The following is a 17741-nucleotide window of genomic DNA, read 5'->3' as shown; positions in this document are numbered from 1 at the left end:
TCACTTGCCCTCCAATCCTTCCGTAACTTATTATATGACCTTATGTTATATCCCGTATTTTTGTACATTGGAACAATCCGGATTAATTATGATAAGTTAAGGACAAAACCATTTCGGGATGCAAAGTCGAGACTTTGGACCTTCGATTTTATTTTGAGATATAAGTTGTTCATGAATTTGTTTGCATGGAACACTTAGAAAATTTGGGACCAAAAATGAAATTAGTGGAACTTGAAAATCATGCATTTTTCATGCATTTGGCCGTGTGGCTTGGAGGAAGGCCCACACAATTTGTGGACAATTTTAATTGGTCCAACACTTGTGTGGGCCAAGGGGACACTTGTATAAGTCTTGCATTAGTTCAAAAGATGACTACCAACTCATTTTCATCATCCAACACTTAGAAAAATATCAAGAAGTTGAAGCACCACAAAAGGTGACTCTCGGCCAAGAACAAAAAAATTGAAGATCAATTTGAGCCTTCCCAAAAATATTTCCTTGCTACAAAACCACTAATTGGAGGTCCCTAAGTAGCGTGGAAGTGTTGTTGAAGCGATCAACCCGCTAGTTTTCATTATTGCAAACCCTAGCCTCTTGTGAAGTGGAAGAAGTAAGGTAAGAATTTATCATGTTTTATGTGTTATAAAGGTTGTATGTATGTTGTAGTATGTTAAAATGGATGAAAATCATGAAGTATAGTAAGTTGGAATTGAGGCCATGTGTAGGAGGTTTGGCCGTGTGAGGTGTGTGTATGTTGTGTTGTGTTTATGTGATGAATTAAGTTCTATGTAGTATGTTAGTTGTTGTAGTGTGAAGAAAAGAATGAAAATCATCTTTATGTGTGAAAGTGGTGTTGGCCGAATAGGGCCCCTTTGTGTGGATTGAGAATGAACGAATTGTCGTTAGTATTTCCGTTGTCGTCGTTATGGATTCTAGGAGGAAAAATGCAAGTTTAATGACTCAAAGTAATGTTATGTTAGTTATGGGATGATTTGGAAATTTATGTGATTTTGTATTTATGAGGATTGCATTGTTAATGTGTGGATTATTAGTGTAATTCATGAATTTGGAAGGAAAGAATCATGTTGTTTTCGGGTTTGGAGACAAATTCGGGTAGATTGGAGCAATTATTGGATTGTTGGAAATATTGTATAAATTGTTTAAGATGTTCTTGAATGTTGTTGGTATGGGTTCGGGTTAGTTTTGGAATGTATGAGCGTTGATGTTGGCTTGAATGTAAGCCGTTGAATTGAATATATTGAAAGTTGTTGAATGATGGAAAAGAGAGTTATTAATGATGTATTGCCTTCCGGATTGATTATTAATGTTGCTAGGTTGGTTGTTGTTGTTGTTGTTGTTGATTTTGGCCGAGTTAAATTCTCGGGGTTGGTCTATTTACAGGAGAAATGCTGCCCAAATTTCTGTAGAATTAAGGGCTAATGTGGAATTAAATGCCCAAATGTTTATCGCTAATGGTTGGCATATTATGAATTGTTTGTAGACCTTGGGCAGCCCGAGGCGTAGGTTGAGGTTAGCTTGAGTTTGGAGTAGCTTTGGAAGCGTTCAAGGTATGTAAAGCGCAACCCTTCCTTCTTTTGGCATGCCTTAGTCGTAAATGGGCTATGATACGAGCCTCGAGGAAATTCTACTCTCGCGATCCGACCATGTCTGTGATTCTTATTTGTTTCTTAGTCTTCGTATGCTTGACAAGATGAAATATTGGCCCTTATGTCTTTGGTATGACTAAGTTTCAAAAGTTGCATAAAAGTTTGGTTTTTAAAAGAATTTTGTTCCTAAATGATTCCGAAAACTACGAAAGTCCGTAACTTTCACAGACAGAACCGGATCGCTTCGATATGCTCAAAAATGATTCCCTGATGTATGATGACTATGTTTTCCATAGGCCGGACCGATTCGGGTCGACACCCCTCCGTGGGCCCCGCGACTTTCTTTATGTACTTTGACGATTTTTGAAAGGATATGATATGACTATTATTCCGATTTCAAGTACGATCAGGTTACATATCTTTCGAGTTTGCAATAATGATTCGATAACATATGATGACTATGATTTTCGTAGGCGGGTCCGGATTAAGTGGACGCTCGTCCGTGAGTCCCGCGATCTTCTTCGTAAAATTACGACGGCTTTTGAAAGAATTCAATATGACCATCTTCCCCCGACCCCCCGAGTATGATTACTTATTTGTCCGTTGAGTCCGAAATAAGGATTTTATGTATGTGATTTTGATATGTCCCCGAGTGACGTTTGGGCGAAAATCTGATTTGACTACTGTTTTGGCCTATAAACGATGGTTCGTTTCGATTAACCTACTAAGTCTTTGAAAATGTTTTAGACTATATTTGGCTACTTATGATTCTGCTCGTGCATTCTGTTGTTACGTTTTTCGCCGAGTCCCGGGCCGGTATGTGGTGTTACCGCTGGATTCTTGACCGCGGTATGTGATGTGATGTTGCCGCTGGATTCTTGGCCGCGGTATGTGATGTTGCCGCTGGATTCTTGGTCGCGGTATGTGATGTTGCCGCTGGATTCTTGGCCGCGGTATATGTATGTGTGATATTGACCGCTGGGTACTTGACCGCGGTATGTGTATATGTGATTTCGATACCGGATTATGATCAGTCGGTTAATGTCAGCTCATATGATATGTTTGATTTTCCGTATGTATGAGACAGAAATGTTTTCCAAAGAAAGCTAAGCATTTTGGCATCCGGATATGCACTTACTTTCTCGTACTTCGTTCGGTTATAACTCGATTTGCTTACGGTATCTTTGGCTTTGCATACTCGGTACATATTCCGTATCGACCCCATTTTTTCGGGGCCGCGTCTTATGCCCGCCAGTTGTGTGCAGTACGTACGATTCGGTAATCCGCCCGTCTAGGACACCTATCCCGTCGTTGAGAGCTCCCTTTATTCCGGAGCCTACATTTTGGTATATATTCTCCCGTTGTGTATGTATTTGTGTATTCGCGGGGTACGGCGGGGCCCCGTCCCGTCATATGATTCTCGTTGTTCTTGTAGAGGTCCGTGGACATAGATGTGGGTTATGTACGAGCTTGGTTCGGATGCGTTGAGTAAGTTGTGTTTGGGCGGCCCATCCGCCGTGGCAGCCTTGTCGGCTGCGTGTATGTATGCTTTGCTACGTTATGTATATTATGACAGCCTTACCGGCTTTTGTGCAGTTTATATGTTTGTATGTGACAGTTTGGAACCACGTATGATCTCTATGTCGGTATAGATTGTTTGTATGCTGATTTCGGTTATTGAGTGCGTATGGGTGCCCAGCTCGGGCACTAGTCACGGCCTACGGGGTTGGGTCGTGACACCTTAAACCCACATAAACATAAGATAAGTGCATCTAATCGTATATACATCCTTGAAGAAAACTCTAGAGTCCATACCTAAAGCAACCAACACTTATAAATCTCAACGTACAGAACTACGGGGTGTAACATTCTTCCCCCCTTAAAAACATTCATCCTCGAATTTTATAGTATGTAAACCCACATCATCTCCGTTGGTTTCATAAAGCGGTTGCCTTCCTCTTAGAATCTGATCGCCATATCTTTATGCTATAAATTGATCAGTCTCTTCCCGTTCTCTCTTAATTCTTTCATTGGACTCATCTGTGCGTCTCATCACCTCTTTGTTCTTATGTACATAATCAGGTATCAACTCGTATCCCGCTCTCGTTCTGTTTCCATTATTATAGTCTTGACTTGTCATGCCATAACTACTCGTCATCTTACAAGTACTCCCTTTTTCTCACTCCTTGTTTACCTATTAATGGGCAGCTCCCTCTCTCAAATACGGCGTCTTTTTTGCGTTTACTCCTTCAGTGCCATCTCGGGCTATCCTTTCTTGTACTCGTTGGTCTTGGATACACATTGTATTGACTCCTTGTAGTTCATCAGTCAGGCTCTCTAATCCTTTACATCCTTATCACGGCCGTTCTCACACTGACACCCTAAATGTTTGTTCAATATCACTTCATTGCTAGTAAATATAATGGTTATGTTCCTCAAGCTATCCTCTCCAATTCCTTTCCAAGATCAGTTATAACAATATCCAAAATACGTATATACATAATTCTTCCTCGCCATTTTTATTATTCTTCGGTGCATATCGCTTGGAACAATCTATAATCCAAGTTCAAACTAATTTCATAGCTCATCACATCTTTGAGCTCCCACCAAAACTTTTTCTTTAGCTTCCTTCCCTCAAATCTCGCGATACAAATCCAGAAGCATAGGGCTATGGAAATTCTTACTTCATTATGAATTTCTTGCAACGTAAGTATATTTATCCTCGATTTCCTTGTACCGGCGATTCCCTCGTCAGTCGTTATTCTCTGTTAGCTTTCCAGTGTGCCCTTCTTACTGTTTTAGTTGGGCATAACTTCACGTTGATGGTTCCCATAATTCCAATAGTATATGCTCTCATATTCAGTATAATTAGTGATCCGTGAGATGTTTCCTAATATCCGGTGATACGGCCGAACAACGCTTTGGAAATTGCCAAACTGCCAACCGTTGCTCCTTTTGCTACAATTGTCATCCCTTCCGGCACTAAAAATTCCCTCTTGTCGTCATCCCAAGTGTCCTTTGGGTTCGTCATCCTTTCCATCATTCTCTGTGAAATTATCTTAGAGACCTTTCTTACTCTCTTTATTACTTTTTAGGATACGCCGCTGCCTATTTAGGTGCGGTACAAACTTCCCTGGTCTAGAAATATCATATCTCACGTCCACATGAAGTATTCTCTTGATCCATTTTAATTCCTTTTCATACCTGCTTTGTGGTATACTTATCTTTAATTCACTTTTTCTCCCTCTTAATGCTTTCTTGATATGCCACTACGTCCCGAATTTTGGCCTCTTTAGGCTAACATTTTTCTTTCTTTGGTTTTTTGACAATGATATACTTCATTTCAGGACTAGATCTGCTATTCCCCCTTTTTAAGGGTGTTCTTATACACTAGTAACTCCCGAATATCAGTAGTCATCGGCCAACCCTAATGATCCTCTAACTCTTTTGGTCTCTTATAATACCGGAGTTCTATCATCGTATAGCTTGAGTTATTTTCCTTTCTGCTAATCGAGGGCTTTGCATTTAAACAAAGCGCTTATGCATTACCAATCCATTCTCGCTGCCTTCTTTAAGGCCCTTCTACTTCTACCCTTTATGACTGGACATTTTCCGAATCAATAGGTTAATGGGGACATTGGAATCCATCACAACATTTTACGGAACGTTTGGTCACACTTTGCTCTTTTTATCCCTCGTCTTCCTCCACAACTATTATCACTAAAATTCTTCTTACTCTGAGTTTCCGGTTTCACTTTACATCTACAATATATCATTGAGAGTTAATATGCTACACTCTTCCACTTCCACTATCAATCCTTTTATTCACTTAGCTCACTTATCCGAAATTTTCCTTGACTACTTATTTGCATCCCACCTCTGCGTTGTAGTTCTTCCAGTGTTCTGCCACTTCTCGTTCGCGTCGTGAAATCCTTGCAAATATACTCTCTTCTTTCTTCTCCTTCCTGCCGCCAAGGGCTAGTCCATACTCATGAATATTTGCCATACATGCTTTTATTTCCTTTATAATCGAATCTCGGTATTTCTCATCCTATGTCATTGATGTACTACCTCCCGGTTAGCTTTGTTAATTCATTATCCTCTCGCTTGTCCTTGGTGATTGCTCAATTTTTCTTTTCTTCCCTTCTTCTTCTTCTCTCCTCTCCTTTTGACCAGCCCATTAGTGTACCTTTCCTACTTTAATTCTCAACCTTCCTTGAGTTCCTTCCTCCTCGAGCGCCCTTCCCCACTTGTTATTTTATAGTATTGATCCTGAAGTTCATGAAATATTCCTTTAAACGTGCAAATCCGCTCTATTCTTAAATCATCTTTTAGGAAAGCTTCTCCGTTTCCGAGGCAATCGTGCCAGTATGATAACGTACATTTATCCCTTTATATACCTCTCGAGAGCTGGAAATCTCTTAGTATCGTTGCAAGGCCTGATCATTCTCTCTCTTACTTCACATCCCTATTTGTGGTTACTACCCTTTAGTCCCACTTATCGAAGTCCGTTCTCTGACCCCACACATTCATCTTTTATTTCATACTACCATACTTTATCCCTTTCGCATGCCTACCTTCGAATTTTATTCAAATAGTCCCTTGCCTTGCCCGTCGTCTCTCTTGGAAGCTTCACTCACCCTCGTTTGTTACACTTTTCACTACCCTGTTCGATTAATGCCTTCCTTTCCCCGATATAGCAACGACTTTCCAACTTTTGGGACACACAACCGCCCGGGGCCCCACATAATGGGATGTCACACACACACACACACACACACACACACACACACACACACACATATATATATATATATGTTTGCTAACGCCTCGCTTGCAAGGTATTTCCAAATACTATTCGAACTCATCCTAATTCTAGAGCTGTGATGCACCTTCTTTCTCTTTGCCGGTCTAGTCCGCCTCATCCTTCGCGCTCTTTCGAGGTTTCCAACCACTCCGCATACTCCAATTTCCCTTAAGCTACTCTAGCTTCCCATCTGTCTCTTATGTCTGAATTTGCAAGACTCTTAATATACTTCCTAGGGGGTCACCCATCCTAGTAGTACTCTCACCCCAACACGCTTAACCTTGGAGTGCTAATAGGACCCGGTGTGCTAGTACTGGTACGATCGCATCCACCCTACTGTGTGACCTTTATCACATGACCTAGAACAAGTTGAAATTCTAACGGATTCCAATAAATTCTCGTAATGCATCTCCCTTCGGATTAGAAATGACCTCTGACTCTTCCGACTAAGCAAATTCCATTTTAACCTTTAGAACTCCCGACAATAATCCATCAATCCGCATACATAACTACTTTCCATCCTTAATTTCAAGATTCCCAATGGTGGCCAAAACATCTTAATCATAGTTACTCCTAACTACTTTGGTTATTGGTCCCTTTAGAATTTTCGCTCGCCGCTCTTAAGTAATAACCTACAGTAAATGCAGACACATAGGAAATTCCAGTAAAAGACTCATATACCTGTAGCCGATCGGTCCTTAGCCTGATCTGGTGGGCTATAAAGTGAAGTGTGCTCTTCATCATTGTCTTCCCACCATCTGCTAGTCTGGCCTTCGTCATCTCTCTCATCTGAGTCCGAGGGATACGGATAATCCGGCAACTCCTGGTTTACTGACGGCCAGGATAGAGGGCTAGAGTAATTAGTAACACTCACCGGGGTAGCTGGTCTGACGTAATGCTCTACCATAGGAGAAGCGGTGCATCGCCCTCGGGAATCTCCTCCTCCGGTGTCCCATACGAACCCTCAGACGGGTCCGTGTCATAACTGTCCTCCGATGGATCCTTCTCTCTAGAAGTCAGAAATTCCGGGGGAATCGCCGCGGGGTCCTCAGAGGGATCGGTCTCAATGGAACAGCTGAGGCTCCTTCTGCTCGGTCCCAGAGCTTGTGGTCCTGCATCTACTCTGGGGACCTTCTTGCCCCCCCCCCCCCTGTCTGAAGCCGATCTCTTCATCCCTATCAATTTGTGCTTACCTACAGGAAAAGAGGGTCAGAAGTGATCTTTCCTAGACTCTGGCTCTATCGCACAATCTAAGATAGAAGGAAAGGTCACTGATTCCTAAATGCCCCGCAGCCTCCTATTTATAAGTGTGGCCGGCTTCACACCCATAAACAGGACTCTGCCGGACGAACTGCTCTGATACCACTTTTGTCACGACCCAAACCGATGAGCCATGACGAGTGCCCGACCACTACTGGCCAAGCACTTCTATGCTTGCATCTGATCTATACCAAACAACTTGGTGGCCCATTTTGACCAATGTTCCATTGGTACGGTTCGCGGTAGCATTTATACGATCGATCTTATCTCAGAATTCCAAGAAACATGCATGTGGATATGCATATGTAAGCATACTAGCGAGGATGACAACGTTGACCAACTTGGTCACCGTATATCGTTCACAAAATTAAGGGACAACAAAGCACATGACGACCCCCACTATATATATCCGGCCTACGTGACCTCTATGGAATATAGACTACAAAAAGGACAGGACAAGGCTCTGCCATACCCATATATGTACATGTCAAAAGACATACCAAAGGGCTGTTGCTCCGGTCCTAATGGAGCTTGCTGGCTGGAACTGGAAAAAGGTCCTACTGGTGTGGCTCACTCGGCTTACTATCTGAACCTGCGGGCATGAACGCAACGTCCACAAGAAAGGACGTCAGTACGAACAGAGTATTGAGTATGTAAGGCATATATGATAACATAATAAGGAAATATAGAAAACATAAGGAGAAAGTATAACTGTAGCTGTTTGCCTCTTAAGGCGGAATCATGCATGCTCACCTTTATGGAATAATCATGATCGTCATGTCTCACCTTGAAGGAACTAGCGTTATGAGGTGAGACTATCAATGAAGAATAACATCAAGGGAAAACATAGAATAAGATCATAAATCTCATAAAGCGTCAATTCAGACACTTTGGAATCTTTAGAAATAGAGTCATCATCAATGAATAAAATTGAGAAAATCAAGAAATAGCCCAACATTCTCATATTCACATTGAAATCATAAGCTTGGAACCTTTAAACACGGAATCGTCATCGTCATCATAATCATCATAGAAAACATTTCATCTTTGGTATCATAAGAAACTCCTTAAGAATCATGAACGTCTAACTTTTGGAAGTAAGGAAGGGGATGGAAACATATGTGGAATCATAACATAGGAATCATGCCTTTGAAAGAAAGGGACAATTCTTATCATACATGTTCAGCCTCCAATTATCTACACTTATTCGTCCGAGCTCGCAAGTCTACATTTAAGAGGATTCATACTATCGTTAGACTCATCGTAGTATACTTGTGCTAAGTTTTCAAATCAAACTATTTTATATCCTGCCGAAAATCGGGTAGCATCTCCCCTATTTATATGCCTAGCCCGAAAGCTCAATTCGGCAACCAACAACAACAACAATACCAACATCAATAACATCATTTGCAACACCAATATGTACCATAAAACAGCTCACACGCTGTTTTCCAACTTCTATAACTAACCAACTTACTACACAGTTATTTAACGATTTTGTCTCCAAGAATATACCGGTATTAATGTAAATCGAAAGAGATTCATACCTTATTCTTGTTAAAACAGCAATATCTTCAATATCCACCTTGAATCCAAGCCGAAATCCACCGCAAGACAATACTATAATCACAACTATACTCTATCCGAACATGAATTTCGAGATTTTTACTTGATTTGGTATCAAATTTGATGGATGGAAGTTAGAAGAACTTTCCGGGGGGATGGTTTGGGATCTGTTTGGGGTGTGTTGGAGTGGAAATGAGGGGTTAATCCCCTTTATATAAAGTTCTAGAGTCGGTTTTCACCGACCTAGACTTTGCCCTTCGCGTTCGCAGCCTTAGGGCTCGTTCGCGTAGGGCTAATCTCTAACACTCTTCGCGTTCGCGGCCCTGTGGTCGCGTTCGCGAAGAGCAATTTTCTGCTCTGGCGGCCTGACTTGTAACGCCCATAACTCTCTACTCCGATGTCCGATTAACGAACGGTTTGTTGCGTTGAAAACTAGACTTCATGAACTTCAATTTAGGCTTTTGCTTTACCCCAAAACTCCTCATATACTAAAAGATACTCTTTCTCCAAGTAGGGCCAAAATTGCCTCTCATATTTTCTCCACGATCCAACAAACTTAATTTCCTTGGTTCGCTTGCCCTCTAATCCTTGTGTAACTTATTATATGAACTTAAACCCGCATAAACATAAGATAAGTGCATCTAATCGTATATACATGCTTGAAGAAAACCCAACGTACAGAACTACGAACTGTAACATCAACTTTTTTAGGGCCCCAATTTTCCTAAAAAGTAATAGAGATATTATTAATTTTTTTGTTAAATTCTAATTCCCCGCTTTTACTATTCTTATTATCTTATATTAAATATTCTAATTTCAAAAAGAGAAAAAGAGAATTTGAATAATTAATTAAATCCCAACAAGAAACCCTCGATAGCTATATTATCAATTGAAAAGAATTTGTTAACATGATTATCAATTGAAAAGGATAAGTGTTGGTTGCTTTAGGATTTGTTAGAAACCCTTGATAGCTACATTAATATGATTGAAATCTTAGCTTTCTAAATACATCCAAGAAAATTAAATAGACAGCAGAATAAGGAACCTGTAGACAAAGACAAAACATAAAACTGAAATGGCACTTCATACTATAATAGATATAGAGTTGGGATCCAACCACACAGCCTTGTCAACATAGTCATACAAGCTTTAACTTAAAAACATTCAGAGTGCCTGACATAATTTAAAAGGTCTGATAGCTAATGCCAAAGTCTTACATAGATTAGCTGTTTTAACTTAAACAAAAGACCAGTTTATGAACATGAAAGCTAGGCAGTGATTGGAATCATCATCATTGAGAACCTTCCATGCTATGGCTTGCTCATATGATACTGGTCTCCCCATGCTAGATACACATATTCCTGCTGGCAGATAGGCAAAGCCCTAAAAGAACAAGGGTAACAATGATAAGTATCAGGACTTGTCAAATTCAGCAGTTACTACCTACAGCCTTTTGTTGTACGAGTTGATAACATGTAGTCAATAACTGGTCTAGCACTTGCGGAATCAAAACTTGTAAGGTTTCTGATTATTGTTGGAACTATTTTGCTAAGTTGAAGGACATATATAACCAACATATCATGGAAGTAGTCTAACCTGCTGCATGATCTTGGAGAACTCTGATAGGAGGACCTTACGACCAGATTCATCTAGAATCTTATCAAGCATTATATCCTGAAGAGCTAACAAGGTGGTTTCAAGCATGTCAAGACCTGCCTGGTTTGCAAATGTAAAAACTGCAGATGCCTGCATTAACAAGTTCATTAACTAATTAGGTATCTTGTTTCATCTCTAGAAAGAACCTTGGATAAATACTACGGATTGATTAATTCATGGTTCGGAACAAGTTTAGAAGCAGCGTTACTGACGTTCATTTTGACCGAGCAACACATTATTGCATCACCGTGGTGCCAGAGTTGTTTCAGAATAGCATCACCAGCTTGAGAGTCAACCTGAAACAGGTCTCCTCCAGTATGCACCCTGGAATATAATCGGGAAATAGTTAGACCAGGTAAAACATTCAATGTCACTGCAAGTTCCATGCAAATCATCAACTTGTCTTCGAAGTTCAAAGAGCTAAGTACATACGAGGTCAAAAGTAATTCTTTTTTCCCACTTCATTACAATGACAGGTTAATTGTTGATATGAAGTTTTACAGGTAATGACGCAAAACATGTTAGTACGAAAATGCCATAAGTACAGAAAGGACGTTTGAAACCCATACCTATAGCTCCGGGAAATCCACCTTGCCAAAGTGACAGCTTCAGGTGAACCAGGGAAGGGTTTAGGTGTCGACTGAGAGCTGAGTCGAGAAGGTGCTATGGCCATTGCAACTCTCTGAACAGAGCCTACTATACTACGCACATATTGGCGAGCCATTGCAGCTACATTATCCCGGTAATGACTCTCAAAAGTAAACTGGAATGCAATTGTCAAGACTGAACGATGGTTGTAATTGCTTGCTTCAATTTCACCAGCTGGACGTGTCCCACCAGTTCCAGCTTCAAGAGTCGAAGCTAAATCCAAGGTCCGAGTTGCTGCAGGGACATCCTGCATCATAAAATTAGTTTACTTTTAGAATAAACTACGAAGCTAATCCTCATACTCTTCAAGCTTTAACTATGAATTTTCCATTGTCTGGACCAGTTAAAATTCAGAAGCTTGTGACTGAAACGCTAGACGTTATGTACGCATATTACTGAACTGATTTAGGTTCCAGTGGAATGACACGGAAGCCAGATGGAAGCAATGGGGCATCATCACCAAAAGATTCATCAATAGGTGCAAAAACAAGCTGAGCACAGGCACCTGCAGCATTCTCATCAACTCCACTGCATAACTGCAATGGTAGTAAGATAATTAGTGAACCAAAAATGTCGAAAAGCACACAAATTTCAATTTAAGATGTGTATGAATTCTCAACCTGTAACAAGTACATATCCCGTGACAAAGCAATATCCTCTGGAGAGAAAGCAGGACCCTCTAGACGTACTACCTCGAGAAACTAGATAAAAAGGAAAAGTTAAACCACAAAATGATTCATCCGTCACGGAATGTAGACAACATCTACCAGGGCAACAATTATTAAGTAGAACATGATAAGACTGTTACCTCCTCATGCTCCACAGTCTGAGCTAGGGGTAAAATGACCTGGCTACTTGGGAAGCCACCTGGTCTGGCACAAGGGACAGCATATGGACTGGCTTTAAGAGATGCAGCAGAATAAGCATCAACCCCATAATCTGCCCACTCAGAACGGTGCTCCCTAAGAAAACGAACAAGCAAAGGAGGGGGAACATTCTACATAACAAAAGTACCAGAAAGAGATTAGAACATATCCACAATCACAAACTAGAAAATTAATTCTAATTCTTATTTTTTAACATAAACTAAAGTCAAATATCAATTCGAACATACCTGAAGAAGCATAGATGCCCGGGCACACAGAACTCCTCCAAATGTAGGGAGTATTGACAAAGTGTTGTACTGTGAACCAAGGAATTTGCTTGAAGATGAGTTTATAGCAATTGTTACATCCTCTACACCATCACTATCCATAATAGTCCAACCATCATCAACAAATCCATTAACAGCATCATTAAATCCCCTGTAGTAATATCAAGGATTAAATTCTGAAGAGACTAATAGAAACTGGTAGAAAGCATAGCATTTCTAAAAGCTTCATTACAACTGTGTTGAGGCAGTATATATTATTTCTAAGTCTCTAACGGAATAATTGGCTTTTCTTCTCACCTGCATAATCTCTGACTTAGTGCCCTCAAAACAGCAGGTTGGCGGCCCCCTGTGTATTGGATCTCTCCGCTGGTCTCTTGTGCAATTTGCCGTATGTGTCGCAAGGCCTGTACAGATAACTCCGACTTATTAACGATTAAATCACCTTGTCATTGCGGAGATAGACATTCGAACAAATGAAGAATTCCTTACAGCCATAGTCATCTTCTGAGCAAGGATCTTGGAAGACTCATAAAGTGGCCTCAGAACCTCAGGGACACTCCAAGCCTGCGCACAGATAGGGTATGTTCAACTATAGTAATCTAAAGAAATCAAAATTTCAATCGACCAACATTTTCCAGACTTACATCAAGATCAATATGATCAACAATGTGAATCATTGAGCCCCCACCCTCACAAGGCCTTATGAGGTAGCCACTCGGTAGCATTTCAGCCCTGACAAAACTTGTAGCAGGAGGCCCTGTTGGGCCACCAGTTGCTGGCGTCAGAGATCGTTCACATATCTGCATTTTGTTTGCCAGAAAAAAATTATTGTAAATGAAAGGTTGTAGCTATAGCCTGCTTTTGCAACAATAGGCAAATAGAGCTTAGAAACATTAATTTTGGATTATGCCTAATACATACCACAAGACTGCCATCCTCCAAACTTGTAGTGTATCTCAATGTCCAAAAGTCACGAGCAGATGCCAATGTAGTTGGAGCATAAGTCTAACAAAGAAGCACATGGCAAACACCAATTTATTGAGCACAGAACTAAATCAAATGTGATTCACATGGTATCAACCCAACAAACAACTAATGCAGGGGAATGCAACAAACCTGCAAGTAAATAAGCTCTATTGTCCCTCCATTGCCAGTAGGGATTACACTCAGTATATTAAGGCAACGGCAATCGCGATACCAAGAAGGACGATCTTTGAGTATCTCAGCGACCTGGAAAAAAAAAATTACAGCTGATAAAACAAGGCTAGAAATAAGATAAAAACTCATAACCAGAAAGACAACTGAAGTACCTTCGTGGGCTCTAGACTCACGAGGCCGCAGGCACGTGCTGCTACCCCACTGCAGTTGCGGGAAACAGCAACAATACCAATAGAATCCGGACCAGGCTGAATGGGGAAGTCGAATGAGGGGGAAAGTTAACAATTGAATACATGTAATGAACAAGTCAGAAACTAGAGATGCACAATCAACTAAAGGAATTACCTTCATCCCAATCATCTGTACCCAGTCGACAGCAGTTCCAGTAGCCTTTCCAAGGAACTCTGCCAGGGTCTCCTCAGCTATTGCAAGAAGACTGAAAACACATGACAAAATGTTTATTAGTTTTTCAACTAGAGAACACCATATAGATGTTTAAAAAAAATAAAATTAGATTACCCAGCTGGGTTATTCGCATCCCTCTCTGGATGCTGAGGTGTTGGGTTTTTTCTTTGCTGCTGAGCACTCACGACCACAGATTCACAGCTTGTATCTGTGGTCGTGCTGCTAACCTGCTACGATAATTACCTTCAGTTTCATTTTAGCAAAAGAAACGGACAACACAGAATAAAGATATGGGAATTGCTTCGTGAAATGATAGAAACAAGACAGAAGGTTAAATGCGCCCATGTAAGCTTCAGCAAAACAACATTCTAAGTTATAGTGTCCTAAAAAATTAATTAACATAGACAAAATGAGATATAGGTTAACAAAATGAGATATAGGTTAAGTAAAAACCTACAGTCTATTTGAGTTCTATTAATCAAAGAAGACCAATTTGCTCATGTAGAGAAAGAACTGGAATCTCCACGGATTACCAAGTTTGTAAAGCAAGTTTGCAACTCACAGTATTGATTTGTTGTTTCATGTAGCCATTCTCATACACAAGCTGCGACACTTGCTTCTGTAATCGGTCATTTTCTTCCATTAGCAGCTTGTTCATAGCACTCAGCTTCCTGTTAACAGTCTGGAGACGAGAAGCTTCCTTCCTCTGCTTTTCACGGCATCTACAAAGGTTTTCAACACATTGATTCGAAGACTAGAATTGGCATATTCACATGCTCCAAATGAAAGGATAAGACATCAGACAGTATTCTAAAAATCAAAGTACTTAAAAGAACTTCCATTTCTGCTAACGAGTGACTGCAAAGTAATTCTGACATGAGTTTGAATTCAAGAGAAGACAATTGTCGAGAAAAAATTGTCAATACCTATCTTTATTAGACAAATAAGGGACACTTGGTATAACATGCAACACAGATCACACTGAAATTTTAAAGCATTTTTAGAATCAAAGTTTTCTCTTGGGGATACATACGCTTGAATTATTTTATGGATTGTTTCAAATACATTTTTCTAAGTTATATCAAGGACAAATTAAGGCCATAATTCATTGTTGCAATTAAGGCCTCCCAGTCCCCATAGCTACAAAACTCAAGAGAAAGACAATTTTTTACACTGACAGGTAAGTCAGGCAAAGATAATTCTCAATATCTATCATTTCACTTCAATATCCATTAAAGCTAAACCAGATACTCAAAAGCAGATTTTTTTATGACTAAAGGAAAAATACAAAGCACAGTGTCACCAAAAAGTAGTAATAGGTGTATATGTCTGCTCCAATAGGCAAAACAGGAAAGAAAGAAAGAACAAAGAAATGGGTGAAAAAACAGGCATCTCATCATTTTAAAACTGGATCAACCTTTAAAAATTGACAATATAAACAGGGAAAAATAAGAGTTTGCCAATGCTGTGAAAATGCTTTTGAAACCTTGAACCAGACAAGGATATAAGAAGTTTAAATTGTGAAAACGCTCATTAATTGACTGAAACTATATTATGGGTGGGGAAAGTCCATGAGAGTTAAAATAAGGAGGAATCAGAAAAGAAGAAAACAAAAATAAAATAATAATAATATTATAAGGCTAGTTCTTGTTTTATTAAAAGAAAATAGAAGTATCTAAATGGGAGCTCATAGAAAAGGAACACCATATTTCAGGAAAAGGCAGAAAATTCCTAAAAGAACCAAAACAACCCACATTTTTCTTCTTCTAGTCATTCCATTAATAAACTGAAATATCATATGACCACACGAACCAAATGCACAAAATCTCTCAGCAATTTAGCTTGCCAAAAAATGATGACCAAATCTAGAAAGCTACAATTTTTTTTCTGGAGAAATTTTGCATCCACGGGAATGCACAATTAAAAAAAGGGTATATTTGATCTTCTATTTACAGACCCTAGTTTCAAAAAAAGAGAGACAAGATGAAAAGACATAAAAGCTCATTCTTTCACATTTTTCATATTTAAAGAAAAAAGGTCACTAAAAACAACTATTTTCCTTAAAAAAAAAAAAACAGATGCAAAAAGACCCATTCATGTCCTAAAATGAGAGAAAATGAAAAGAATTAATATTTCCCAAAACAAAATCCTCTCCAAATTTCAATATGAAGTCTAAACAAAAGACAAATTTGAGAAAAAAAAAAACAATGTGTATAGTAAATGTAACAAAATCGGAAAGTGAATATCATATCATTCATTAAAAACAACTATTTTCCACCTTAAAAAGTACAGTTTTTTTTTTCTCTTAAAAAAGAGATACAAAAACCATTAAAAGTCCTAACCTTCGGTTCTGAAACCAAACTTTGATCTGTTTAGGTTCAATATTAGAGAGAATAGGACACTCCCTAATGAGCTGTTGCCTCCTTAAAGAAGTTGGTTTTGGACATTCAGCATAAACTCTTTCCAAAGCTTCCACTTGTTCTGGTGTGTACCTCACATACTTTCCATTATCCATCTCGTTTTTGTTACTTTCTCCTCCTCTATGCAAACACAAGGCCATTAAAAAAAGACTCTAAATGTTTTTTCAACAAGAAATATTAATGGTTGGTTTTTGTTGTTGCATTAACAGGTAGGCTCTCTCCTCCAAGAGAGCCACCTCTTTCACTCATCAAGTAACTCTCAAAGAAGACTTTGTTTTTTTCCCTAATGGTAAGAACGAAGAGAGGAGGGTCTTTATCTCAAATTTAGAGAGAGAGAGAGAGAGGAAAGTACTGTGTTCTACACAGGACAAAGAGAAGAAAAACACACAAAGAAACCAAAAAACCAAAAGTTAAAACACCAAATTTAATACTCTGTCCATATAGATAGAGAGAGAGAGAGAGAGAAGAAAAAGATTGACTGTATTATACTACAGTACATGATATAGTGTTGTAGCAATAGGGATACGGTTCCAAGATTCAGTTTTTATTTGATCAAATACTATATCCTATTGGGTGTATAGGTAGGTATAGGACTGAAAAGTAGAGAAAAGAGGTGAAACAGTGAAAAGATTGAAGAGAGAATAAATAGAAAACAGTAGGCTGTTCTTTCCAGAAACAAAAGCAGCACAGGTGCAGTTTTTGGCAACAAATGTGGGTAGCTTTTTGAGACCCCGTATTATACCCAACCCCCTTTCCTACTTTTCTCTGTGTGCTAAAAAGAAAATAGATGTAGTACAGCTCTGCTCAGTGTCAAAGTTTCTCTCTCCTCTGTCCAAGCTGTAATGATGCATGGGCTGCGTTTATTTTCCCTTTTCTTTTTTTATATATTCACACAGTACGTGGGCGGGGCGGGCGGGGGGGGGGGGGGGGAGGTGGGTGCATCCTTCCATGCTGCATGTATAGACAAACCGCATGCTGCATGGAAGGCGTGATAAGAAAGGGGAAAATAATAATAAGCTTAATGCATAAGCCTTTTTCGGGAGATTTCATTTATTAATACT

General features: G+C 39.6%; 1 protein-coding gene across 2 annotated transcripts; it reads right to left on the bottom strand.

Annotated features, from left to right (window-relative positions):
* Positions 1-10305: 10305 nt before the first annotated feature.
* LOC132056800 (homeobox-leucine zipper protein ATHB-14-like) lies at positions 10306-17381 on the bottom strand. 2 transcript variants are annotated; one of them, XM_059449153.1, is made up of 18 exons: positions 16603-17381; positions 14823-14982; positions 14375-14490; positions 14201-14291; positions 14008-14103; positions 13814-13927; positions 13619-13702; positions 13342-13497; positions 13187-13261; positions 12995-13101; positions 12659-12848; positions 12353-12541; positions 12165-12245; positions 11946-12080; positions 11466-11791; positions 11109-11220; positions 10837-10986; positions 10306-10623 (listed from the first exon to the last, which is right to left on the bottom strand). In XM_059449153.1, the coding sequence occupies exons 1-18, from the start codon at positions 16818-16820 to the stop codon at positions 10477-10479; spliced, it is 2547 nt and encodes an 848-aa protein (XP_059305136.1). In that variant the 5' UTR covers positions 16821-17381; the 3' UTR covers positions 10306-10476. The 2 variants fall into 2 exon arrangements, with proteins under 2 accessions (XP_059305136.1, XP_059305137.1); XM_059449154.1 differs by having other exon boundaries at positions 14375-14487.
* Between the last annotated feature and the right edge of the window lie 360 nt (positions 17382-17741).

Source organism: Lycium ferocissimum, chromosome 5, assembly GCF_029784015.1.
Source record: "Lycium ferocissimum isolate CSIRO_LF1 chromosome 5, AGI_CSIRO_Lferr_CH_V1, whole genome shotgun sequence".
Taxonomy (NCBI): Eukaryota; Viridiplantae; Streptophyta; class Magnoliopsida; order Solanales; family Solanaceae; genus Lycium; species Lycium ferocissimum.
The sequence above is the reverse complement of the archived record's forward strand: the minus strand, read 5'-3'. Positions and strand labels throughout refer to the sequence as shown.

Coding starts and splice junctions, on each gene's coding strand:
- LOC132056800 (XM_059449153.1), bottom strand. CDS start 16,820: ATGGCCTTGTGTTTGCATAGAGGAGGAGAAAGTAACAAAAACGAGATG. Junction 13,703..13,813: donor TAGAGCTTATTTACTTGCAG/GTTTGTTGCATT, acceptor CTTCTTTGTTAG/ACTTATGCTCCAACTACATT. Junction 11,221..11,465: donor TGGATTTCCCGGAGCTATAG/GTATGGGTTTCA, acceptor ATTATATTCCAG/GGTGCATACTGGAGGAGACC.